Raw genomic sequence first — 27,967 nt, forward strand, 5'->3', positions numbered from 1 at the left:
AGTCAAAATGCATGCTGACGTTTACAACCCTGGGAAAAAATTCAGGGGCCACTTTGACGATCTAAAGTGCGCGACGCGACAGCCTTGCCACGCAATTTTGGCTGCATGGCCAAAGGCACACACGAGGCGGCTGTGGGGGCGACTTGGATTGGCTAGTCATGACACATGACTAACTAGTCATGATTGGCTAATGACTAACCAGTCATGATTGTTTAGTGACTAACTAGTCATGACTAATTAGCTGATGACTGGTTAATGACTAGTTAGTCATGACTAATTAGTTGATGACTGACTAGTCATGATTGCTGAATGACTAACTATTCATGACTTACCAGTCGATTGACTAGTCATGCCTGGTTAATGGCTAATTAGTCATGACTAACGAGTCATGACTTACTAGCCATGACTGGTTAACGACTAGTTAGTCATGACTTGTGACTAGTTATGACTTTCACTTCAGATCTACGGACAGTCACGGCCACGAGTATGAGCCATTAAAGTCTTTCACCTTAAAAATCCATTGACATGTTGCACAATCCTAGTCATTAATTTGAAACTGCATGTGAATGCCATTTCGAAAATGTGCCAATGATGTTCAGCAGGAGCTGATTGGGGGAGTAAATGTTAACCTCATTGGGAAGGTGTCGTTTTTCGCCGTTTCCAATATACAAGTATACAAGACCTCTGCAGAGAACAGAAAGATGTTTCACTTCAATCACTACAAAGTCATTATAATAGATTAACTGGACGGTAAATTGCAACATGCTGATAGTTCTCAAAAAGCAAATCTTGAATGAATTGTTATGAAGTAAATTTTTAAGGTTTTTTTTCTTTTTGAAATCAGTTCTTTAAATGAAAATGCTGGCTCTTGAAACAGTGAGTCTCTTTCTCAGTTCTTGACTAAACTGCAAATCTAGGAATGCTGTCATTCTGACAGAAGACAACACACACAATTTGTGTGAGGAATTTAAATGTTAGGAGTTTTGTGTAATTTTGGTTGTTTTTAAGGCTCATTTTTGCACAGATTGTTCTTTGAGAGTCTCTCTGTCTCTCGACCAATGAGCTGATGCGGAGTGCCACAGTGGGCAGGTGGCAATTGTATTGAATTTATTTGCATTAATTTCATTGCCACTTGACCACCATGGCAGGTCGGTCATCTGCCTTTTTGTGACGCAGATGGATGGACGCTGGCTTTTCTCAAGAACGGGACTCCAAATGCTGTTCCGTTAGAATAGGTATTGGAAGGATGTCAGGCAAGGAGTAATCTCTCCACTAATATTTAGCACGTGTTTACGGGAGGCATTCAGATATCTTTATTTGGAAGAGTTGGGAGTAAAAGTTAATGGGTATCACCTCAATAATCTTGCTAAGATTATTAAGGTGTTGCTAAGATTATTAAGGTAAGGTAGTACCTTGCTAAGTTACTTAGGGGAGGGATGAATTGCAAAGCATTATCAGTGACCTGGGTAGACGAAGCAACAGTAGGCCTAAAAATTGATGTGCAGAAAACTGATGTTCAACAGTCTCGGAAAGGAACAGCGGTCTGCGGTAGGTTGTGAAGCTTTGGAAGTGGTAAGGGATAAACTTGAGGGGACACTTTAGCTCCACCTTAAGGGTGTGATATGATAGTGTTAAAGGGCAACACCGGCATTTTTTCTAGCCTCTCTGATTTTACTGAAACTTGCACATTGTGTTTTCCGGAGGTCTGGTCTTTTGTACCAAGTTTCGCAACGGTGTGGTGTTTTCTTGTTAACAAAAGTGGCTTGAAATTAAGTGTTGGACAGCGCAGCGAGATATGGTAGAGAAAATGATAGATGCAGCATTAAGGGACATGAAAAGTGCAGATTGGTGCAGGGAACTAACATGAGTTAATGTCATCCTAAACCAAATCAAGAATGTATGGCCTGGGCAGGGCATTTAATGTGAAAGTGAGGTAACCATTGATTGTTTAAGGTAACAGAGTGGATTCGAAGGGAGTTTGAAAAGCATAGGGGTATCAGAGAGTCAGGTGGGCGATCAAGATAAGGAGGTTTGTGGGGATAAGGCGGCCATAGCTGGCACAAGGCAGGGTGGATTTGAGGGGAGGGCCCTCTGTCCCGTAGTGGGCGTAGTTAGGCTGGCTATGATGGTGATGATGAAAAATGGTTTCATGTAGTGGTGCTCAGTAAAATTTGGCTCAGTCAGTAGTTTAGGCTCAGAGGAAGGAAGCTGGGGAGCTCTAGCAGAACAGATGGAGTTGGAACTGGAGTTGGAGTGTTACGGTATTATGTATTATTAAACAGCACCAGATGGCGCTGCGCTGTGAACTTCCAACTTTTTTGAAGCTAGGTCAGGGTGTCTTAGAACGCGCAGCTACAAAAAGAAATTTAACCAAGAAGATGACACATGTGCAGTGTGTGGCAGATCTGTGGAAACGATTGAACACCTCATAATCAAATGTGATGGTATCCATCCAGATGTTGATGCAGGCACAGTCACTCTTTCTGAGGCCCTAGGGTTTAAAGATAACAATGGTCATGTAAATAAATCTGCAGTGGAAGTTAGCAAAAAGCGATTGGAGGATTGGTGGCTGAAAAGCAGAGATGTGGCATAAGGTTAGAATTGTAGGAAACCGTAGGTAAAGATGGTGGCGATTCTTAATGAGAATTGCCAACACAGTAAACAAAAAAAAATAATAAAGAAAGAAAAGCTGAGCATGGTGGCAATTGCCACCACCCCGTTTCAAAGGGGGTGCTCCTATCCATACATCCATCCAGATGTTTTTCCACTAGGCAGAGGACGGCCCCCACTGCACACCTTTGGTGCTTACACATGGGAAGCAGTGCATATAGATCCTTACCTTATATAGATCAATACTTTTTTTTTTTTTTTTCAATCCAGCAGAAGCATCCGTGCACTGTTTTCTTATCGTTCTGTTGAATCTACACCAACCCCCAGATGTTACACTGAGCTCAGCTGTTTTTCTTGGTGTACAGTTTTACACCACTGTTGTCAGGTGTGCTCTCAGTGTAGCACTCTTTGAGACTGTGAATTGATTCCAGGCAAATTTTTTGGGATTTTGAACACTTCATCTAAATTTAAGAGGGATGTCCGAGTGTAAGCTAAACTGCTAAACATTATTTTTGTTGAGAAAATTGAGCTTTTTTACTTTTCCCACTCAGCAAGCAGATTCTCAGTGGGTAACTGCAGAGCCAAAAGCTTTTGCAGTTCTCGATTCAGGGAAATAATTTAATGCTTCCTCTAGCTTTCGTCAGACTCAGATTTTGGCTGCACATGTGTGTCATAGTGTTACTTTGGTGGTGAGCAGATTTCCCATGTGGAGACCTTTTAAAGCTGAACAGTATAGAGTGTGCATCATTTCTCTGCAATGCATCCGCTCAACTCTGTGTCCATGTTTCATGTCTTCAGGGTCTCCGGATGCATCTGGAGCCAGCTCTGAAGAGGATGATGATGATGAGGACCTTGATTTTCAGGTGAGCTCGGTATGCAGTGCGGCAGACTTTAATGACATCCTGGTCGAAATGAAGAGGAAGAAATGGGCCTCGGCAGGGCATGTATTGCGAAGGCAAGATAATTAACCGCTGGTCCTTAAGGGTAACGGAATGGATTCCAAGAGAAGGCAAGCGTAGCAGGGGGCGGCAGAAAGTTAGGTGGTCGGATGAGATTAAGAAGTTTGCGGGGATACTGTGGCCACTACTGGCAAAGGACAGGGTTAATTAGAGAGACACAGGGGAGAGGCCTTTGCCCTGCAGTGGGCGTAGTCAGGCTGATGATGATGATGTGACCTGCCGATGAGCTGACCCTTATTCTTGTTGAAACTAAGGGAAACAAGTGGACCTAGGCCAAACCCGTGCTGAGTAGAACAGCTTACTGGTTGTCTGGTGTTCTGTGAGGGCGACGTGGCAGACATGAAGGGAATGGAAATGCCACGGTTGACATAGCGCTAGTTGGAATGTTACAGTCAGAAGCTCTCACATCTACTCTCGCTGTGGCTAACAGTGATCACAGGTTATTGGACAGCATTGTAAAGGGGCTTTGCTCTGGCCTGTAGTAGACTTCGTGGTGGTGACTGATTCCGTCTACGAGATGGAATTTACATTTCTCATTGTATACGGCCACTGTTGCTGTGGACGTTATTTCCACCAAACATGCATTACACTCTTATAGCCAGTTCGTTTTCACTATGCACGATGATCTATGTGGTGGAGAAAGTGGCTTGTAGCATGAGGGCAACCCGTCTTCTAATTGCCAGGTCCCAGCGGCCTTTGGTGGACCCAGCAGGCAGCAAGGTGAGTGGCCACACTTTGTAGCTTGACCTCCCAGCGGAAGTTCTTAGTGCAGTGGTTCTCAGTCCTTTTGTCCTCGGGGAACCCTAATGATCTTCAAAATGTACTGAGCAGCCCCGCATGACTTGGCTTCTGTTCCTTCCTGCCTGACAGGCGTGCCAAAATTAGTGTTCGTATACAAGGCCCTTCATAAAATGGCCAAATTCAATTAATAACGACTGCTGCTAGAGTGAGACAGTCTGCTACTACAATCAGTTGCAATGTGGTCCCTAAATAAAGTGTGCTCTGGCTCTACGATACCCGGTTTTAGAACTGCTTGCGTAGTGGCTTGCCATGTGTTTACTTTTAACCGCACTGGTTAGCTTACCGTTTTGTCACCTTTGATATGTGCCATGTTTCACGACGGTCAGTGGTGGGCACTGGAGGAAGGCTGTTTGTTGTGCCTGTGGGGGCTCTTGGTGCATTCAGTTTGTTTCAACTCTGTTCCTATTTGTCCAACTTCCAATTTTATTTAATGCGAGAGCATTTTGGTTCTTGTCTCACAAAAAAATTTTCGGCTTCTCTGTCACGAAATTCCCTGATTGGTCGAGAGAGGTCACGTGACCATGTGACGTCACAACCTGCCCACTGGATTGAACAAACTGCCCGCTGTTGCCAAATGCATTGCAGTTGCCCATCATGGCACTGCACATGAGCTTTACAAGAGCTCGTGAAGAGCAGCCTGGGTCTCATAAGCCACACCCGTGGCTGTGTTTGAAATGGCCACCTGGCGTCCGAGGCAGTGGCTGATTGCTTAACCACTGCACCACTGCTCCAGTAGTTAGTGGTATGTGGACTGCCCGTGATCTATGAATGTGATTGAGAGGGTCGCAACATCAATCGTGGACCAATCGTAGGCCATCGCCAAATTTGGCAATCTGGGGACGCCCAAAAATTTGGAAGTTGGCCCACCCCCAAAAATTCCAAACAACCTCCATAGGTTTGGAAGTAAGCCCATCCCAGAAAATTAATTAAGGTGGATTAGTGAGTCAGATTAGTATAATCAAATATGATGACTGAATGCAACATACTTGAACATTCTAGTGATGACCCATGCATACAATATAAGGACAATGGAACCGGTTCCAACTGGAGTTTTGACGGGAAAATCGCAAGAACATTAGACACTCATTGTAGACACTGTAGTAGGCAACCTAAATGCTGTAGCACTTCCTGCTTTAAAGGTGCACTGAAGAGGAATCTGAACTCGTCTTTTTGCCGCGGGAACTCGATCTACATGTTCCGAGCATTCTTAGAAACTTCTAATTATTGCCTTGTGTGGCCGATTTCCCTAATTAAATCGGATTAACGTCCGGCTCCCGCCTTTTTTTAGAATTCCTCGCATACGGTTGGAGGAGTCAACCAACGCATGGAATGCCTTTCAGGCAGTCGCATGGCGGCTTTGCGTTCTCTTTTATTTTGTTTTTTAGGTTCCCGTGAATTAATAGTCTAGTCAGAGACTACATAGCTGCAAATTAGGCCCATGGAAATAAAAGTACGCGTGGACTCTTTGCTTTCGCCAATCACTACGTATCACTGCGCCGATGGCAGAGTGGCAAGCCACTCTGGGATCGGGTGAAAGGTTGGTCGACTCCTCCCACCGTTTGCCGGGAATTCAAAAAGAAAAGGTGGGAGCCCTTCGTTAATCCGATTTAAATTAGGGAAATCAGCTGCACAGGGCAACAATTGGAAGTTTCCTAGAACGCTCGGAACGTGTAGATCGAGTTCCTGCGGTAAAAGTATGAATTCAGATTCCTCTTCAGTGCACCTTTAAGAAAGTGGTCAAGAAGGCCCGCTTTTTTTTTTTAGAATCACGCCTTTCAGTGATTGCTGTTCTTAATCTTCTGGTCACGTGATGAAGTTGTTTAAATTGGTCAAAGTTTTTCAGGGCGAATTACTTTGAAATCATTCTGTGCCAAAAAACCATTGTGTAAGGACTGGGATACTCATTGTTAAATTGTGCACCGTTAGCTTGACAGTGCCAGAAATGCTGTTAAGCTGTTAAGATTCCAGCCGTTAAGAATGTGAAATTTTCGAGTTCCTGTATTTCACAGTCCATAATTCGCACCTTTTTATAAGGTCTCCCATACCTGCTAGTTTTAGTTATTTCTTGGGTGGTTGTGTATAAGTTGAACGCTTGTGTAATGTACAAAGCTATTAATGGTCATTACAGCAAATTCAAATTCATTAGACTCCTTATGCCTGCTGTCTTTATGACATGCACGAAGTCCTCGAATTCATTAAAGGGACAGTGAGGAGAGCTCTATTAATATTTTTTTTACAGCAAAATCCGATAGTTCGGCATTTCATGGCTTTGTTGCCACTTGGCCGGCAGCAAAAGATGCATTTATTTCTAAGAAATTTGGATTCGAAGTTGAAAAAGTTTTCCCGCCGCTCTGATTCAAACTTGGGATTCTCCTATGACGACACAGGACTAAGTGACGTGAACCATGACGTGCACATGACGTAACGCAGACTCCGTGATTTCTGACGGCCAGCAGTGCGGCCTGGCAGCAGCTGAAAACAAAGTTACCGCCGGCCGCATGTTGAAGGCATCTATCGGCTATTGCGGCCGTCGCTACCGTCGCTTCGTTTACGTTTGCACCGGCGTTTTGCCAGCGTTACGATGGATTCTGTTCTCGAAGTCGTCAACGAAGTTCTAGCAAACAGACACCTTTAGCATACCGTGTACCTTGTTTGCGCTAGCGGAATACCGGGAGCCCGCCTACTGCCGGGGAGCAGGCGCTGATTGGTCCCGATGCTGCAGGCGCGCGCATAGCTGCCGGATACGTGGCGCCATCTGGCGACGTTAAGGAGATTTACGCATGCATTGGCTGCGCCTCAGTGATTCATGGCTTCTCGGGTCCTAGAGTCGCTAGAACCATTGGTTCTAGCAACACTGCTTTGTCCTATGACGTCATCAGGCTTGTACTTGCGAGTTTGGCCTGTGGCGGCGATACCTGTATTTTGGTTCTTGCTCTTTTCTACGTTACAAGAGCTTTGTTGTCAGTATGAGTGGCGTTTTTGTAATCAGGAGCTGGTATTCTGTCGATACAAACCAGCTTCAATTTCTCCTCAGTGTCCCTTTAAGAAAAATCTTAATGTGGTCCTGACTGCATCATTCAGTGGTCTTAACAATAAAAATAAATTAAAGAAGTGCTTACACACTGTAAACAAACAGGCTTTCCTTCTGTCCTAAGGAAAGTCGTGGAATGATTCATTTTCTAGAGCTCTCGAACATTGTTCAGTGCCCCCAAACGTCATTGTCACTGCAGCATTCGGTTGATCATGTGACTAACTGTAAACATTGTCCATACTGTACACAGATGTGATGAAACCAGTTTTCAGAAGAAGGCTGCAGAAATTGAGCTTTACACTTTTTGTGCCTGGTTAGTCATCTTGCAAAATGAAGTGTACCTCATGAGGTCCATTGCGGGGAAAGGTGCAGTTGTGGACAACGTAACCTGCAACGACAGAGCGCCGGCCAAAAATGACTAGTCACTCTGTGCAGTCACAAAAACACAAACTAACAATGAGACGAGGTTCTTGTCTTTACTCTTGTGCTGTTGTATATGTCGTTTTTGGTTCACATTCTCATAGCTGCACGGCACCACCAGTAGTCACGTTTTATGTCGATCATCATTGCATATCGTATCAGGTTAGGCTGCCCTTGACTAAATTTTCGGTCATCCTCAGTTCCCAGATTCAGTACAGAATAGTTTGAAGCTATGCTTGACTCTTACGTTGGCAGTTATAAGGTGCAACGGTGTATCGGATACATTGAACAATATAGTGGACGTCCGTTAACTCGAACATGCTTAATTTGAACTTTGGTTTATTGGAATTCGCACTTTAATCTTAAAAAAGGCTCCATTAACTTCAGTCTCAGTCAGGTTGGAATTATTTAGGGTAAACAGTCTTTAGTGAGAAAAAAGTTTCCTTTGTTTTGGCAAACAAAAGTGGATTGAATGAATGATGAGCTTTTTTTGTGCTTCTAGATATGGAGAAAGATTGTCAGAAAGAGCAAGAGTGTTGATGAATGTTATTTACGGCCATGCGAACATGTGGCGCTGTTTACAAGGAAATCAAAACCCACTCAGCTGGGTAGCACTTAAGTGAATTGCCGCATGACAGCAGTAATTATGGAACAGTGGAAACACATTCGGCAAGCTGCACGTGCAAATTGTAATTGGTCACATTCTGACCAAATGTAACACACTAATTTTGCAGTAAATGCAGCTTGTAATAACTACTGAAAAGAGAATGATGTATATTTACTCATACAACACTGAATGTTACTATGGTGATGCAAGAAATCATGGGCCTTGCTTTGAGGAAACTTAAAAAATTTCAGCATAATGATTGTATTATGCTTCAGTATTGAGTGATGCTAAAGAGTCAATTTTAAAGTTACTTGCAATTTAAACGAGTGATATTGAGTTTGAATTTTTAATATTCGCTCACCAATGCTCATCACAAGCCAAAAACTGTCGTGGCGTGTGTGTGTTAGTGACCTTCTCTGTTTGTTAGTATAATGGCTATCTGCATCTCCGAAAATAGGGTCCGTTTCATTATTGCCTTGCATAGAAATGCCCACTCACTTGCTCACTCACTGAGTGGCCGCCAATCTAACATGTGTTATCTGCTGTGAATTCATGTAGAATAACAATTCTTCAATGATTTGCCCTCTGCTTTTCAGATCTTCCAAACCTCCCAGTCGCGTTGGTGAGTAGTGTGCCAGTCAGACATGCACTTCTTCTTTCCATGTTGCCAGTTTGGGGTTAATGAGCTGCCTAGCTAAAGTATTATTGGTTGGCGAATTTTGCATCTAGCCTTCCAGCTGCCAGGCTGTTGCGAATTTGACTGCAGGGTTTGAAACGTCCTACGAAAAGTGCTGACCTTAGTGGCAGAGGGGCAGGGACATTATTTTAAGCAGCAGTCTGTTGGGCCCCTTTACTGAAAGGGTACCATGCTACATTTTCGAATATGTGAAAATTGTATAGGTAAAAATTAGTATAACATACTAGAAATGCAAAAAAATTTAAACGACTCCATTATTTAGATTTCTGCATGCTCCAGTCGTCACATATGCAGTTGTTCCCATTAAGAATTAAGTGAATTGAGAGTGTCCTCACAACTGCATTTGTACCAGTGGTTGCACTGGCGATGATTTTTGCCATTTACTGTGCGATCAAATTCTGAACAACGCTCCAGATACGCAGGGGTAAATCTGTCAGTTTCACTGAAGATAAAATTTAACATTTTGATGCACCATTTTTTTTTCTTTCCATCGAAATGAAATATTTTTTCACCTAAATAGTAAGAAAGAAAATTTGTTAGTTTTCGAGTGCAAATACTAGTGAATTATTTTTTTTGCTGGGATGTGAAAAAATTTCGTACAAAGCGCCATTATTGATGGAAATAGCAACATCGAAATGCTGCGACTTGTCGAGTAAAAACCCGAAGGACTATGGAAATAATTTTTGTTTCGAACATGCACAATGCGCTTGAAATTGCGGAACAAAAATGATATTACTACCAGTGGAAAAATATGTCTGCACTGAAATGGCTGACTGCTCACTGTTTTGCTAAGTATTCTTTACTGCATTTGCTATATGGCATAAAAAAAACACCTAATTTGCAAGAGGAATATGAAATTCGCCTGAAACAAAGAAATCACTGCTAGGTGCAATCCATTCCCAGAAAAACCTGTGAGTTCGCTTTGCACACAGTTATGTACACCTTCCAATTTTTTAACATGAATGCGTGAATTGCGCTACCATGAATGCGGTAACATGAATTTAACATGAAGCGTCGAGTGCCTGGTGCAGCGGTGCCGAGGCGAAGCAGAGTGGAATTTGGGAGAGGGAACGAGCATGCACACCGATCATGGCGCTGCAGCTAGCGTCGTCTGCTCGGCTGTTCTGTTTCATGCGCAGCAACCCCCGTGCAGCAAGCTTTATGGCCGAGTTCTGGAAGCGTTTGTTTCATGTTCGATTTGCTGCGTGTTTGTGGCTCCGGACGGCTGCAAATGCGTAGTGTTCCAAGCATGACTATAGGCTCCAGCTGCATTTGCGGGAAGCATCTCGAGAGATTTGCTTTAGCGTAATTAGCGCGGCAATATCGAGGGTCCCCTTCAATCAGTTTTTCGCAAGTAACGATTGCAACTGGTTTGTTGGGCATGCTCGGCTGTTCCCAAATGTACGCTCTTTTCAGATTCACCCACGCTATATGCAGTGGATAAAAGCAATCGCTCTCAGCTTCTTGGCGCTCCGATGCGTAATAGCCGATGATGGGTAGGGGTTGCTTCGCACTAATCAGAACAGCCTGGCCGATGAAGCTTACTCCAGCAGCACGAATGGTGGGCGTGCCCTTGCCCTCGCACGCTTTCTCCTCTGCTTCTGCTTCCAGTGCTGCAGTGCCAGGTAGTCGATGCTCGCGCTTTCATGTTAAAAAATTGGAAAGGTGTACGTGGTATGTCAATGGGTTAAATTAAGAAGATGGTGCAGATTTTATTTCATTGGCATGGTAAAGTGTGTGTCGAAACTTCTTCTTTAAAGCTCAGTTATAACAGTTGGTTCACCGTGCCTACAGTCACACAGTGTTTACGTATACTTTTACGTATCGTTTTGTCTGTTTTTTTCAGGAGGACTCGGACAATGCGGACAGCCTTGCTGCAGGTACCCTTGATTGCATTGTTATACTAGTCAACTCCCAGACCACTGAGTGTTGCGCAAACTACTCAGTAAGATTAAGTCAGGTGGAACTTCCATGAACATTTTGGTATCATTTGGAATCCAACTGACTTTTGGACTTTAGTTCTGGTTCCAATTGTATTTTTGGAATTTTCAGTTGATTGTTTTTTACTGAGTGGAGTTTGTGTTGGCTGTGTGCAGGATGAATCTGCACTGCTGGTTACTCGTGAGAATGGTAATTGGCTGTGTTGTTTCATCAGCTGCTCTGATTGGGTGGCACATGAGTGCCAGTCAGATATGAGCTGGTTTTTTGCACAAGCACATGTTATATTCAGCTGTAAGCTAGCTTACATGGCTTTAGCAAAACTGAATGCACTCCTATGTTCAGTGCACTCTACTTTGGCAGTTTTGCGTTTAATCATCAGGACCTCCGTGTCCAGTTTTGACACATCAGTCAACCCTTCAGTTCTTGTGACCCCTTGCTTTTCCTACGACAGTAACATATTGAATAAAATGATTGAATTAATTTTGACACCTCTTAGCAACATTTTGGAGCGTAAATGGCATTTCACACAGCTTATATTGCCAAGTAGGAAGGCTTTTATATGCCTCTGCTAGCAATAGCAACAATGACAGCGGTCACAGGAATGAGGACGCCACTGACTGCAGTTCACTTTTAGCACCGCTGTCTACTTGGAGTGTGTTGCTGATACGCGAGTTGCTAACCAGTGCTGTGTTGTTCTAAGGACTTCCCTCTTGCTACATGCAGTGCAGTTAGATGAATGTGATTCACACCTGGATTGTCAGGCTGCGCGGGATGCCTTGGCGAGCTCACAATTCCACCTTTCCATACATGGTCTTATGCGTTGTTTAAGGTCGTAGTTGCTCAAAGTGGCTTTCACACAGATATTGGCTTTGAGTTTCTGATGAAAGTTTTAGCACTGAGCTGCACTAAAACATACACTCGGTTATTTTTGTTTCATACACACACCGCTAAGATTGCGGAAAAGAGGTGCAGCTGTATGGAACTGTTATTTTTTACATTTTCTGTGCCAGATCGGTCCACATGTAGTAATTATCGATTGTAACAACCACTTTTTCCAGCTTTATTATTATTATTTATGATTAATCTCATTACGGGGCATTACTGTATTTTGCTGTTTACTAATTCTTACAGTCGTAGTCAGTCCCAAGTCTCCAAGCGTAAAATCGTCCAGCATATTGCCTTTAATTTCGCTACATATGCTCTTTCTTTCAGATTGCACCAAACATTTTTTTTTAATCTGCTTTCCTAGGGTGCGTACAATTGAATGGTGTAGACGTATCATGTCATGATGTGTTGGTCATATATTGGGGCTGATGAGTGCTGCACAGTGTGCGCACAAGTGTTGGCAGCGTGATTACGCCTAGCTTCTTATTTCTTAAAGGCGCACTGAAGAGGAATATGAACTCGTCTTTTTGCCGCGGGAACTCAATCTGCACGTTCCGAGCATTCTTAGAAACTTCGATTTATTGCCCTGTGTGGCCGATTTCCCTAATTAAATCGAATTAACATCCGGCTCCCGCCTTTTTTTTTAATTCTCCCTCGTACGGTGGGCGGAGTCGACCAACGCGTGGAATGCCTTTCAGCCAGTCCCGCGGCGGCTTGCCGCTCTGCCATCGGCAGAGTAATATGTAGTAGTCCGTAGAAGCAAATAGTCCGCGCGTATTTTTATTTCTGCGGGCTTATTTTGCGGCTATATTATCTGCGAATGAACCTATTTATTCACGGAAACCTAAAAAACAAAATAAAGTGAAAGCAAAGCCTCCACGGAGCTGGCTGAGAAAGGCACTCCACGCGTTGGTCGACTCCGCCCACCGTACGAGGGAGAATTAAAAAGAAGAGGTGGGAGCCGGACGTTAATTCGATTTAATTTGGAAAATCAGCCACACAGGGCAATAAATCAAAGTTTCTAAGAATGCTCCGAACGTGTAGATCGAGTTCCCACGGCAAAAAGACAAGTTCAGATTCCTCTTCAGTGCACCTTTAAGATGTCGGAAAGGCCCTGTGTGCATTAATGAGGTGCACTATGGTCATACCGATCATATCCCTCATCTTAGTGCATTCTTTGTGAGCCTCACAGGCTCATTTTCGGGCTTGTAAGGAACAGCAGGTGGCAATACGTATGTATTCCGGATGACTTGGCTGTAGTAGGCCATGTAGTGTAGATACAGCTGCGGTCATTCAGGAATGTGTTTGTCATTCTCAGATGTTCTCATTTCCAGAGCTTCCTGCCAGTCCCAATGTCCGGACTTGCACCGTGTGCGACTACGTGACTGAATCTGCGTGAGAAAGCTTAAGTCTTCTGGAGTTTGCTTTGTTGCTCAGAGTGCAATTCAGCCTTTACAAACCTTTATACCACTGTCATCATTATCAGCAACCTGACTACATGCACTGCAGGGCAGGCTGTAGGCTGCCGTCAAGGCAGATATGACATTACTTTCTAAATCTGTTCAGCCTTATGAAGTAACCTAAATGTCAGGCTTTGTGAGAGCATGTAGGCACTGTTAGCAAATCAGGAATGAGGCAAGTATAAATTAGGAGAAGTTTGTGAGCAAACTTCTCCTAATTTATACTACCTGTCTCATTCCTGGTTTGCTAAACTTACGGTATGCATTTAAAAAGGAAAAGAAGAAATAATTTCAGTAATGGGGACACATATAACCTTTAGTCAGTCAGCTGTGGAATTCTCGTGGCCCCTTGCTTTTCCTGCGACAGTTGCTCTCGTTGGCCGTGGTTGCAGGGATGACCTGCGCTACCACATCCGTCTGCATGCGGTGCAAGGGGAGCTGTGCTGCAAGCTGTGCCAGCGGCAGTTCCACACCCTGGCCGAGTTCAAGGAGCACTGCGACCAGCACGCCCCCAAGCCACCACCGCCACCTCCTCGTCCCACTGCGGTGCAGCCCCGGAGGCCTGCTTTGCTCTCGTGCGGTTCCTGCGGCAAGCTCTTCCGCTCACAGGTACCAGGGGGCAGCAGCTGCCACCGTTTGTCACTCGAGGGCGCTGTGAAGAAGTTCGTCAAGCTGGGACCAGTGACAGTTGTGTTGAAGTGCAGGATGCACCTTAGGGGCCGGGTTTTGTGGACAAAAGCGGGAGGCACCACCTTACCACCTATCCAAGCGGCACGGGTAATCGCCCCCATATTGGAAAACAACATTTGCCGATGCATGTCCGATATTGGCCCGTTTTGCTGTGCTGCTGGGGTAGTAGGCAGCACTTGCACTCTGTGTCAGTTGACGTGAGTAGGGGATGGCTGCTGGAAAGCTACAACTACTGACCATGTAGCTGGTTCCGGGCCATTATCTCTTGGGGCGTGAGATGTGCAAATGGCTGCTGAGCGTCCGGCTTTCAGCTATTATCTCCGCTGTATCTTCTCTGGCACTGTTGGCAAATGAGAGATGAAACATGAACTGTGGCACTAGCTTGCCGCACTGCCACTACAGTCGAACCCAGTTGTAACGAACAGCGTGATTTAACGAGATTTGTTCGATCTGTGGAATAATTTGATATACCCGAACCTGCTTGTAACGAACTCGAGTAAACTTCTGTGCCAAATTCGTTACATACTAGGTTATGAACAGTGGAGCAAAAATGTGCTGATGGGAAAAAAAACTATGCCACTTGCCATGAATTCTACTCCAAAATTGATTTATTAGCAAGAATTGTACACGTACTTGTAGTAGGCAGTGGTTTTTTTTCCTGAACACCGCATTTAGCTCCATCAATGAGGAGCACATTTTCTACACACGATATCGTTTCAACAAACTCCTGTCCGCTTCACTGTATTCGCGGGCAGTATCGTCGCAGTACGTCGGTAGCAGAAAAAGCTGTGCGAAGAGTTGGGCAATCATCTTCCGGAGCGGCCCGGAGGTGGTTCCTCGAGGTTAGCGCCAGACACCAGGACACCAGAAAAATTTCAGAGTCCTGCAAGCTTGCTATAACAGCTACGTCATCGTCATCCGTAAAAAAAAATCCTCGGAGGCAACTTATGTTGGCACAGCGTATTGAAGATTGGCGAGTTCTTCCCACAGCCTAGCAACGCCACTGCCATCTTGCGCTGTGCACACCGCACTCGCAGCTTCCGTGCCCTCATGACACAGTCCAGCATGGCGGAAGCAGTTCTCTTGAGCACGGTGGTCTCGAGCGTCTTGAGTCACATCTTGCCCAGCACAGCTGGTCATTTTGATTGCAGCCAGCAAATTATTCTTCAGCTTGTCATTAAGGTGCAGTTTCACTGAAAGCTGCTCATCCACATGCTTCCGGTAGCCTAGGTTGAACGCTTGGATGCCTTGATCAAGTCGCTGTAAAACCGCTGTTGCATTCGGTGGCACGAAGCAAGGCTCATTGTTTTTGAGCAAGACGCTACGGTGGTGTGCTGAGCAGTTATCCTAGAGGAGGCAACTCTTGCCCCCGCTCGTTGCAAGCTCCACAGAAGGGCTAGCCGCTGTTTTCTCATCATCGTGCGAGATGAAGCGCTGGTAAGCAAGTGTACAGCAACGCAGCACAGATGGAGTCTAGAGAACGGAACAGCAGCACGATTTGCAAATGCAAAGAGGGAAAGCATGGAGGACGACAGCGCTGATTAGCTTTCGTAGGCTGCCTTCTCTTGAAGCTAGTGCGATGGGTCCAGAGCTTCCAGTACATGCCGTATTTACTTGTGTAATGATTGCACTCGCGTCATGATCGCACCCCTGAATTTTGTTGACAAAATTCAATTTTTGTAATTCCCCGCATAATGATCTCACCCCGAGCTTTCTGCTGCGATTCGTTTTGTGCCATCTAGCCAACGATGATCGTACTTGCCATCTGTCTGACAGATGGCACGTGCAGATGACCATCTTGCTCTGTCAGCATTGCTGCGGCAGCCGCCTGTTGGTTGACCTGCAGTCACACAGGCAGTCTAAATGTGATTATGCTTAACCGTGAATACCAAACTTAACTGCGGTTATCTTGAATTACGGTTTACCGTTGTCACAAGGCTCGCCACCGTTCTGGGTTGTGGTGCAACGAACGAAGTGACGCAGTGATCCGGAACAAAGCGACATTTACAGATATCTTGCAGCGCAGTTGGCGCAGTATCGTGAGTGTCGTCCGACAGCGCTGTCCAATTGCAGCACAGCCTCCACACAGCTTAAGTCTTCTGCGAAGCTCCGGACACATTTAGGACCGCCCCACACAATTTCTGTGGGACAAAAAAGTAGTCCATAGTTAAGTTTTCTTTTTACTTAAACAAGAAGAAACCAGACAAAATTATAAGCTCAAGAATTTTGATGCCTCTGGCTAGTGTGCAGTCAAACATTAAAAAGCTGATTCCATTTACTAATTTGATTGGTCAGCAGAGTAACACAGGATGCCCCAGACCATGGCCCAGTGTTAGCAACTGCTGTTTTTTTTTTTAAGCTGTATCCTACTATATAGAGCTTGTTAGGGCGTTTGCTGTATTTATAGTTTGCTTCATGTCATATATTACCTGACATGCAATCTATTTTCTTCTCTAGTGCTGTCTAGGTAGTGAAGGTCAAGCAAGGAACAAATTTAAGGCACACTGAGCACAGTTCCTTTATCCAACTTCTGTTCTTATTAAAAATCAATTGTGTGACACTTTCTGGCTATGTTGAATTTTTTTCCTGCACCAAAAGACGTATATTCGTTGCTGAGAAACTGGATTTATTATTGAAAATTTTTCATTCCTCTGCTTGATTCAAACTCTAGATATAGGGACCAAAAAGAATTCTGTGATCAGCTTTTGTAGCACACCAGTAGCAGATGAGTAGGAGCAGTTGGAGGGTTTAGTGGTGCAGTGGCAATGTGGACCATAATATGCCAAACACAAGGTGATGTGGATTAGTTATGATTAACAAACAGGAGTTTCAAACACATTGGCGGAATCGTGGTCAGTTGTTTAGCCTGTTTTTTGGAAGTATGTGATTGAAATTGTGACCAAGCCAGTAAGATATCATTATCATCATCAGCCGGACTATGCCCACTGCAGGGCAAAGGCCTCTCCCATGTCTCTCCAATTAACCCTGTTCTTTGCCAGTTGCGGCCACCATATTCCCACAAATTTCTAACTCTCATCCGCCCACCTATCTTTCTGCCGCCCCCTGCTACGCTTGTCTTCTCTTGGAATCCACTCCGCTACCCTTAATTAAGGACCAGCGGTTACCTTGCCTTCGCATTACGTGCCCTGCCCAAGCCCACTTATTCCTCTTGATTTCAACTAGGATGCCATTAACCCACGTTTGTTCAGTAGTAGAAGATCTGTAGTAGAAAAAATAGTACTGACGTCACTGTGGTTTTTGCTTGCATGAACAGTTGGCAGCGGTGATATCATTTTCTTACCCTTTTTTTTCCCTTATAGAAGCTCTGTTTTTGATGAAAGTTGTGTCATCAGAACGGGGCAGTCTATGGGTACAGGTACAGGCTATCGACAGTTTGTCCCTTTAATAATCGAACCACGTTGCACCCTCAAAGGGGTCGTGGTAAGGGGTTGTGGTAAGGGGTCGTGGTAAGGGGTCACGGTAAGTGGTCATGGTAAGTTGTACAACCGCGCGTCCCTCTCATTACTGTGCAGGCCTGGCTCGAGCGCCACATAGAGCAGCGCCACGGTGGTGTTGACGATGAGGCCGAGACTGATGCGAACGACACCGAGGGCAGCACAGTGGGCAGGGGCCCTCCCACCCTGCAGTGCTGCGCATGCTCGCGCACCTTCTCGTCAGCGTCCGCCCTGCAGGTGCACGAGCGGCTGCACTTTGAGGGCCAGCCCCCGAGCGGGGAGCACGCCTGCACCCAGTGCGAGCGCTCCTTCACCAGCTACCGGGGTCTGCGCATGCACCAACGCAAGCACGCCCGCCAGGCTGGCCAGCAGGGGTCGGCCGCCGCTATGAAGGCCGAGCCTGCCATCGAGGTGACTCCCTTCTCTGGTGCGGTGCGGCTCACCGCTGGCCAGTTTTGTTCCCTCCAAACCGTACTCATGTGACATCCGAAGCACAGTAGAACCTCACTGATACGTTCTTTTTTTCTGATGCATTAAAAGGAATTGTATTGCCCGGGAGAGCGTTTAATCGAAACCACTTCATATTTTCAAAATTCTGACAGCCGCCGTAGTGGCTCAGTGGTTATGGCACTTGGCTGCTTACCGGAAAGACGCAGATTTGATCCTGGCCACAGTGACCGAATTTTGATTTAGGCGAAATTCTAGAGGCCTGGGTACTGTGCGATGTCAGTGCACGTTAAAGAACCCCAAATGGTTGAAATTTCCAGAGCACTTTACTATGGTGTCCCTCATAGCCTGAGTAGCTTTGGGGCATTAAACCCCCATAAACCAAACGAAACCAAAATTGTGACAAGAATGAAGTACAAAGGCATTTCCACACCTTTTCACTTAAAAAGGAGGCCTGTCAGTGCTTGTTGGTGCCAAGTCTGAAGAGCGTTTCTAGTGGTTGTAGACTTCTGTCCATATCTGCATTGTCCTTTGTGTGAAGAAAACTGCATAACCGGCAAGGTTGACAGTAGCCGATGCCTCTTAACTGTTATTATCGGCATTTTTAAGTGTTTCACCCCATTGCAGGTATGCATTGCAGAGAAGCCACTCTGGCAGCTGACTGCCGCATGTGGCTCTAGGCTAGGCCTGCTCGCATGCGCGCACATCATCACCAGCTTTAGGATGGTTTGCCCCAGTGTGCTTGTGCACTGCAGAGAAGTCATCCTAGGTGGTGATTGCCGCAGCGCTTCTATGTCGCATGTCACCAGGCTTGGCCTGCTCGTTTGTTAGTGCTTCTTCTATTTGTCGCTTAACTTATCATACAATTAGAATTTCACAAAATCACGAACATACTTTCTGAGAAATCGTATCATCCGGAAACGTATTAGCTGGATTAAAAAACTCTATCGGACATTTTTGTCACTTGCGATTTTGAGCCTGTCAACAGGGAAATCGTACGAACCAGGAATGTATTGACGAGGCTCTGCTGCATTTTTCCATTAGAGAGGTATTATATTGTCGGAAATTGCCACGTTTTTTTAGAAGGAGCCACATGGCAAAAGTGCTTAATAGTGGCCTGCTGTGTGGATGCTGTGATGCCTTTTTGGTCTACCACATCCCAACTTGCTGTGGCTTCTGCAGACGGCGGCTGCAGCAACGCCTTTCGTGGCAACCATGGTGTCCGCCATGCCTGCGGGTGCCGCGACCATCTTCTCGGATGCGCCCATGGCGGCGCTTCAGGACGCTGCCAGTGAGGAAGGCGACAGCAACACCGGGGTGGCAACAGCGACAGCCATTGCCACCGAGACTGGAACAATGGCTGCGGACGAGGGCAGTCATGAGCGTAAGGGCTGGGCCCACCACTCTAGAGAAGGCCCACGGCAGTGGGGTAATGGCTGACATAAGGCTGCCAAAGAGCGGTTCTTATCCTGGCTCATTATTCATGCATGAGCTTTCTTGCTTGCAGCTGGGCTAAAGGACAGGCATGGAATTGGTCGTAAAGAAAATGCAATCCTCCATGCAATCCTCCAGGTTTGCAGGAAGGAATAATGCAACAAAATGCACAAGTCATTGGAAGAAGAACTCAATATCCGCGATCATGTTCTGCCATGCTTGCTCGAATGTAATGTGAGTTTTTTTTCACCAAAAATGGAAGAAAGAAGTCACTCCTCATGTTGTAATCAAATATTCATGTGAAAATGAAATATTACTTAGGGACAGCACACTATGCTGTATTTACTCCCACATTTGTTGATGCTTCGAGCAGGCCTGCTCCCAACTTCAGAAAACAGAAAAAGAGAAAGGTAGAATGCCACATTGGTTGACCAGTGGAAGCTTGAAGCTTCAGATACCAATCAGAACATATCGGAGCAGCAACTGAGCAGTCAGAAACTCCTTGCCAGAGACGACGGACTTGCACATCAAACTCAGATTCTACGCATCGTCCCAAGGAAATGCAATAGAACGTGTGCGACTTGAAGTCATTGTAAAGGCCTTCGTTTCATTCTCTGAAAGTTCGGCAGACTCCCTCTGTGTTCGCAGCAGTGCTGATGCTGCACACTAATGGCAGTGATCTGCTTCGGATACACGGAAACCACGGCATTGCTATTGCATGCGATAAAGCACTCTCACTACTTTTCTCGGTGTCACTATTGGATGCACTTTTTGGCGACATCGAACTTGTGCAATTTTCTGATGGCTCCGCTCAAGGCGACGACTCATTTAAGGGGGAGCAGCTTTGAAATCCCAAAAATGGCCAAAAAATTGATTTTTTTTAAATTTATTGTATCCACTTGTATGCCTCATTTTTTATGCTGTCCCAAAGTTTGATTGCTGAGTTCGACTTGGAAGTACTCTTCAAATTATTGTTTCGTGAACCGCGGTGGCTGTGCATTGCGAGGAAACACACGATCAGTGAGTGTGTTTTCTCCATTACAGTTTTCTGCCTAGATACTACTCACCTTGCGGAGCAGACTTCTTTACTAGTGACCCCGTTTTATTTTTTGTTGTACATCTAGGACCTTAGTGCAAGTCAAGGCATTTTTATTTTTAAAATTTTTAAATTTTAAGTTTTTTGTATGAAATTTTCTTGCAAACCAAAATTTATGCTATGCGAAAAAAAAAGATTGTAGCATGCCACTAGAAACGCAGTGAATGCTGAATCAGCCTTCTGCTATATTTTCTTAGCTCTGCAGCCTTTTCTCAGGGATCGGAGGAAAAAATATATATTGGAATTTTCTGGAGATGCGAGAGTGAAATTTTGTGAGTAGTCATAAAATTAATGTTAACATGCTAAGAAAACTGCTGTAAATATATCAAGAAATAAAAAAAATTTTTGCCCCCTTAAATGTTGCTGGGAACGGCCACCGACATTCAGGAGGCATGACTCGTCACTTGGTTCAGCAACCTGAAGAAGTATAGTTTTTACAACAAGGCATCCAAAACGCATGGTCGACATGGTGACGGCATGGCGGGACTCTGCACTTATCTTTGTATCAGTCTTATCTGGTAATCTTTGGTGCGGCTCTCCTGAAACAGAACGGGCACATGAAAGCCATTTGTTGAGATACTTTTGTCCATAAGCTTCCACTCATCTTTTTGTTTGCTGCGGCATCATTTCTCGCATTACATATCTGTTCTTTCGTTTCTATTTATTTTTCCTTTATGCGTTCACAGTGTCGACCCTCGCATTACAATTGTGGTCGCATTACACTCGGGTAAATACGGTATCTTTCGTCTGACATCCTGTTTTTGCCGCGTCATTCCTTCCTGTGAAATTACTACTAACCAGCCCAAGTAGCCACTCTTTCCAAGTTCCATGTTAATTTTCTGGCATTTATATTTCACTCATGTAGCAATACTTGAAGAAAACAGCGCAGCAACAGGGACAAGAGAGGAGACGGGACAGGCGCTGACTAGCAACTACAGGTTTATTGAAAAGGAACACATAAAATATACTCTACAACCAAGAGCACGCATGAGCTACAACAACACTGATAAAGATGTCGTCAACTTCAGTCATGGCGGTCAAGATACAAATAGTTCACAGTCATGAACGAGGACGGAGGGGGTGCTTACGCATGTGTTGCAGTTTTTGTGAATATGAAATGCCTCTCTTATTTCTCTAGTTTATCTTTGTCATTGTACAAGACCTTAGTATTGTTAAAAAGTGGAGTACGACGACACTCATTGTAGTGCAAGGCTAGGTTTGAGGAAGGGGCCCCTCTCAAAGAGGTGTTGTGTTCACGTAAGCGGATAATGAGGCACCTTCCCTTCTGGCCTATATATAGTTCTTGCCACTGTATGAAGCGGTGCTGGACCAACCATCACTGGAATGGCACATGCGACACTACTCTGGAGACAACAGTGACCTCCGAGGTGCTTAAATGTGGCAATAATTCGTCAGTGTGTCAGAGCAGCAATTGAAGGCCAGCTTCAACGAAACTTTACTTTGGCTAGAATGTCTGTTATTGGGATTGGCGTGTCATGAAACTGATCGTGGCGAAGTTCCAGAGACCTGATGCGAAAGTCCGCAAGTGGGCTTTTCCTCATATCACACATGACGAGAACTAGATGAGCAGCGCTGTTTTTTGTTTGATCCTTCCATATTTGTTGCATACTTAACACCCACACCCATGACACTCTTCCTGTCGCCTTTACAACTCTTCTAGCACGAGCTCAGTTACCTAGTTTTGGTCAACAGTGATATACGGGAAAGCCTTGTTGGATTTTGTATGGGGCTCCCAAAGGCAGCCCGAGTCGAGGTGTCGCAGGCAGAGCAAGTGGGCGTGTAAAAATCCACCCTGTTGAATGGTGAATTGTAACCCGTGCGCCTGTGACATGCGCGTATTGGCAGCTGTTACAACAATCGAATGGCCCCTGTCGCTGGGCCAAACAATAGCCTGGCTCCGTAGTTTCACTTTCTGAGCTTCTTCACGAGTCTTCAATGACGGCGGCTTACAGCCGTGCATTTGCCAGTCGTCCAAATCCATCTATGTGCCTCTTTCGAGCTCCATCTGGTGCATTGCTGGTCTTTTTACAACCAGTCTCACCATTCCGGTGCTAATATATGTTCCCCTCGTTTAAGTACGCATTGTTCTGCCAGCATGGCGAAACTGCACTCCTCAAGGGCTGTTAGTTGTTTTGTGTGATTAGAGACTCCTCTCGCAAGACTTCACCGCATTTATGGAAGTTTTTTTTGTTTTTTTATAGGGGTTGAAAGCTGGGGGCGGGGTGGGGGGGGTGATTTCTATAGCTCGAGCTTCGGATAAACCGGTCGTTTAGTCCACTCCCCTCTGGTTTGAAATTAATGAGGTTTTACTCAGTACATTATTTTTTCGTTCCCAGTCATGTGTGTCAATTCATGGATTTCATTTTTTCACTCATTTTGTGTCACCACCTTACAGGTTGTGTACTGTTACGTTGTCTAATCAAGCAGTGTACTCTTCTGTGCATGTCATGTTTTTTTTTTTATGGTCCGCAGTCAGCCTAGTTTTATTTATTTATTTAGTTATTGATATTGCCTCACAGGCTCCAAGAATGGAGTATTGTGTGAGATGGGGATTACATAGACAGGGGTAATGACAGGAGCATGAGCAACACGTTTATACAAAAACTTATTGACTGTTAGTACTGGTCACTGAAAAGTTTTTGGTTGTAAATACCACACATTATTAAAAAAAAAAAATTAAGGACAACAGTGTTTTCCTGTTTGTTTATCATCTGAAATTTTTTTCGTGCTGAACAAATATTTGATATTAGAAGGCATTTTCTTTCTTCACGTTCGTATTCAATTCGTATTCGAAAATTTCAATATTCGTGCATCCCTAGTCGATATCAATCTCGGCAAGTACCAGTTCTGCTGGAGATTCTCGTTTCCGCAGTGCCTCTCAGCTTGATGCAATTAGTACTAGTCATTCAGTGTTAACTGTGGGGCTGTGGAAACCTACCCAGCAAACCAAAAACCTCTCGGAGACGTCTCTGAGAGGTTTTTGGTTTGCCGGGTAAGGAGTAGCTGCCCCGACAGAGCTCACGGCACGACGTCTTTTCACAAGTCGTTGACTGCTGTCTCCTCATTCCCCAGAGATGGTGCTGGACAGAGCGGGGACCGAGTATGCGTGCCCGCTGTGTGGCAAGCTGTTTGAGCGGGCCCTGAAGCGGGACCACCACGTGGTGCGCAAGCACACCAAGGCCTACCCGCTGCAGTGCACCATGTGCCGACGAGGGTTCATGTTCCAGAAGAACCTCGACAAGCACTTCCAGGACGCCCACCACAGTGAGTGTCCACAGGCAGGGGAGAAGGCACGCACAGTTTTCTTGTCCAGACTGGGTGTGAGTGAAAACTGAACTCAAAAGGGTGGTAAGGTGGAAAGTTGGGCGAGTTGAATCTTATTCATGATGTAGTTAGCACCAAAAACGAGGACCAAAGTTAGTTAGTTAATAATAACAATAATAATAATACTTTATTTCCACCAAATCAAATACAATTTGATGGAGGAGGGGAGAAAAAAAGCGGCTATCCGCTTGACGGAGTTCTCCTCTCCTGTTCAGACGGCAGTGACAGAAAACGAGGAACTAAATTGAACATCAAGTCATACATGAATAAAAACATCAATATAAGCAATGTCTATAACCGAACAGAATACGCAGAAATCAACAAGGGGTATCAGCAACGAATAAGGGGTATCAGCACAGTAGACACAACAAAGCACTCGTGTTGTGTCTTTCTCCCACATTGGTCCTCGTTTTTGGCGCTAACTACGTCATGTCAAAAGGGTGGGCAAAGTTTCTCTCGACTGTACACTCGTCAGTGCAAAGTTCCTCTCTGTGGCAAATGCAGCTGTACCTAGTCTATCAAATTTGACCTGCTGTCAGTTTAATTGACGCGCATGAACCCCGAAAGGGTAGCACTACCAAACTGTACTGTCTTGTGAAGGCATGGTGCAGTTTGCATGTGGAGCTATCATCTCCTTAAAAAAAAAACGTTTTCGTTCTTGTGCAGGTCACTACATGGTCACGACAGCACCTGCCTCGTCCGCAGGCGCACAGCAAGAAGCTGTGAGTCTTTTCGACGGGTTCTTTTCAGGGATTACAATGCATGGGAGTACCGACTTGGTTACGCGCCAGGGTGGTTGCTCTGTGTTCTTAATGGCATGCTAAAATGATTTTGATGCTCGTGCATGCAAACCCACTTAAACAGTACTGTTTATAATGATATATCGGATGTAACAATGATCAGTCGCGGCAGCATCAGCTTTACCATGTATTCTATGGTAAAATAAACCGCTTATAGCAATGCTGTCATAGCACATTATCGGTTATATCAATTAAATCTGGCCATTGAGTGCCAACCATAAAAGAAACAAGAACATGGCAAAGTAGCACGTGCGTTGTCCCATCTTCCCCTGTTCTTCGCTAACTTGGCCGTGATCCTCGCTACGCAGATTTCACGCATCCCAAGGGTCGGCATCAACTGCAGCAGGCGAGCTGCTGCGTTGCCTTGAGGCTTTATTAATGTTCCCAACTGCCTGTGCTGCATAGTATTGTTTGCTTCATTTGATATCAGCTCCGCACTGGGACACCCACTTTAACACAGGGGAACAAAAACTGTGTGGGAAAACAGATTAATGTTTATGCTTCAATTATTGCACCATTATGACAAATTGTGGCCATCATTTGGGAAATGGCTGAAGCGGACAAAATGCACATGTGTGACCCAGAGCACTGACATGGTCTGTCTTTATTCCTTTTCTGTCTTGCACCTCGGAGGAGCTATGCCTCTTAGTGTCACGTTCTTTCTTCGCACATGACAATGCACTGGTCCTGAACTGAGATTGTGAGTGGGAACAGGACGCACAAAAAAAATTCTTTTTGCAGTCAAGATGCCCGAGAATGCATTGTGGTCCTGCAAAAAAACAACCAAGTAGGGTTGTTGGGAACAGTTTTGCAGTAGCAGTAAATTTAAACAACGCTGACTGGAATACCAACAGGAGTCTGAGCAGGATGAGAGCCCCCCCCTCTGGTCTTGAACTGTGTGCTGCAGGCATCTGGTCCCTGCCTGCCGCATTTCAAGTGCAACTACTGCACCTACGTCGGGGCTGCCCTGGAGGACATCCAGGGGCACCTGTCCTCCCACCCAGAGATCCGCTTCTACGCCTGCGACCACTGCGACAAGGAGTTCTCGAGCGAGGTATGTCGTCTCCACTTCCCCACTGCCGACAGAGTCCGCTTAATTCTCTTCCGCACGACGCTGCGCCAACAGTGTGTTGAACGTTTGTGCTCAACATTCAGGTGTGTAAATTGCTGTTCACTTAACGTGCAAGTAGCGAAAGAACTGGAAAACTAGTACCAACAAAGTGCCCTTCATTCATCTCCAAGTTATTCATTACATGTCCCGGTGTTGAGCGTCACAGGTCGACACTTTGCCAGCACTTCGCCAGTCTGTTGAGCAGTTTTACTGTTTAGCACTGCAACAGCTTTTAGAAAAACCTTGTAACAAATCTTAACTGCAGTTTTATAGCAGGCTCTGGGTAGAAGACCTTCAAGTCTCTGCAAGCAAGTAGTAGTAGATTGCTGAATCTTTTACATTTATATGTGAACACTTATCATCAAGCCTAAGTTGGGCGTAACAAAAGTGCACATGTAAGACTGCTTGTTTCTTGCAGTGGCCCTGTAAACCTCTAGTTTTAATTAGCACGTAACTGAGACCAGTCACCCTTGCATGGTTTCAGAGAGCAGCACAGAGCCACTGCTCATCAACTGCAACAAATTCAATAGCTGCTGCACACTCCTTTCACCCTCCTGTGAACTCGTGCTTTACTTACAATGCCCGCTGGCAGTGCAGGCCTTGTTGCCTTCACTTTGGTGCTGTCCTCCCCATGTAAGCTGATATTCCAACTCACTACAGCAAGACTTTTGTTTGAGTTACGTAGTTGGTGAACTGACATAGCTAATGGAATACAACATCTTGTCTATTGTGTTTTCTCTTCCTTTCTTGCACCGTTGTATTCCAACTCACAGTTGATAATGCATGCAGCCTCAGTGGAGATTCTTCAAAGGGGTTTCATAGCTTGCGAATGCTCAACCATTTTTGTTATTCTACTTCCCAGTGATGAGGCAAACCACTGGCTGATAAACCAAGCTTGTAATTGTGTGTGGCTTGGCGTCATTTCTAAGGGCCGCCCTTCTGTGGGCCAAAAGAGCAATAAGTGTAATGGCACGTATATTTTGCATACACTGGATGGCTGATAAGCCTTCATTGCTACTGCCAGAGCAGCTGTGGACTGTCTCCACCCTGCCTTGGGAGGGCAGACCTCGAGAAGCTTCTCTCCAGAATGCTGGAGAAGACACACCTCCTTAAAAGAGGTTACTTAGCCCACTGCAGACTGTTCTGGTTCTAGATTCCTTGCTGCATGTAGAGGCGTGGTGCAGAGGACTTCTGCGCTACGCGGGAGACTACACGCAATTTTTTAACCGTGCTTGTGAATATGCATTCGATGAAGTGTACCTGTATCCACGGTAAATTCATGGTAAATACACGGCAAATCCAGTGGAAGTGTACTCACAGGACGAATTTGCGTTCAGATTCCACATCGGTGCGGCTCGGTCACACTTGGGCATTTGGCGGTGAGTGCAAGCGAAATCCGCCGCCACCAAAATGTTGCCTCGTTCACACCTCCCGGCCACCACGTCGCCGCTCGTGGTGTACAGAAATATGGTTAGAAAAGAGCATAACTCGACGCTGTCTATGTACCATAAGCGTAAGCATGCTTACATACGCTAAATGCAGGTATTTTGCGGGACATTACACCATTTCTCACATTCCACTTTTAGTTCAGCGTATGCAAACAGTAACGCTATGGCATGATGATTGACAATTATGTGGCTATTCCCTTTGCATCTGGTGGATGAGTTTTCCACCCAACTCAGGCTAGTGGCGCCGTCTGGTTTTTTGGATGGAAACCACTTCTGTCAACAAACCGATGGTCCTCTTAAGCTTGGAAGCGGCAGAATCATCAATCTAAATAAAAAAATAAGGCAAATTTATCACTCATACTTTCCACAGAGGCAAGATGAGACGAAGCAAAAGGCTGATGCCCCATTTATGGCCAGCGAACGCATTTAAAAATGCAGTAACAGCGACGATTTCAGACCGAATCGAGGGGTCTAGCTTCAAAGAGTGCCGCCATGTTTGTCGCCGAGGGAATGCAAGTTCCTACTCGGCGTCCTATTGGCCGATGGGAATCGGCGGAATTTTTCCAGCGGCAGAAATCGGTCCTGTACCGATCGGTGGTTCTGTATATTAGTAATCAATTAAAGATTTGTGTGACTATTTTTTTTTACTGAATAAGGGCGTTCAAGTAAAACCTGTGAAGGAACCCTCAAACCTACATGGGCGGCATGCGTTCCTTACTTGAGGAGAGGC

At 45.3% G+C, this 27,967-nt stretch overlaps 1 protein-coding gene across 2 annotated transcripts in view; it reads left to right on the forward strand.

The window, feature by feature from the left end:
- Positions 1-27,967, forward strand: part of LOC149362169 (uncharacterized) — a 52,182-nt gene that overhangs the window by 12,754 nt on the left and 11,461 nt on the right. The window contains exons 8-18 of one of the 2 annotated variants that reach the window (XM_089572931.1): positions 3,409-3,473; positions 4,253-4,289; positions 9,025-9,050; positions 10,972-11,005; positions 13,286-13,346; positions 13,804-14,020; positions 17,635-17,967; positions 19,186-19,432; positions 23,627-23,818; positions 24,545-24,600; positions 25,586-25,732. In XM_089572931.1, coding sequence (XP_089429057.1) covers positions 3,409-3,473; positions 4,253-4,289; positions 9,025-9,050; positions 10,972-11,005; positions 13,286-13,346; positions 13,804-14,020; positions 17,635-17,967; positions 19,186-19,432; positions 23,627-23,818; positions 24,545-24,600; positions 25,586-25,732 — 1,415 coding nt within the window. The remainder of the gene's footprint in view (positions 1-3,408; positions 3,474-4,252; positions 4,290-9,024; positions 9,051-10,971; positions 11,006-13,285; positions 13,347-13,803; positions 14,021-17,634; positions 17,968-19,185; positions 19,433-23,626; positions 23,819-24,544; positions 24,601-25,585; positions 25,733-27,967) is intronic. The other variant, XM_089572932.1, reaches the window with a different exon arrangement.

The sequence above is a fragment of the Amblyomma mixtum genome, chromosome 2, assembly GCF_055824585.1.
Source record: "Amblyomma mixtum isolate Tamu chromosome 2, ASM5582458v1, whole genome shotgun sequence".
NCBI classification, from domain to species: Eukaryota; Metazoa; Arthropoda; class Arachnida; order Ixodida; family Ixodidae; genus Amblyomma; species Amblyomma mixtum.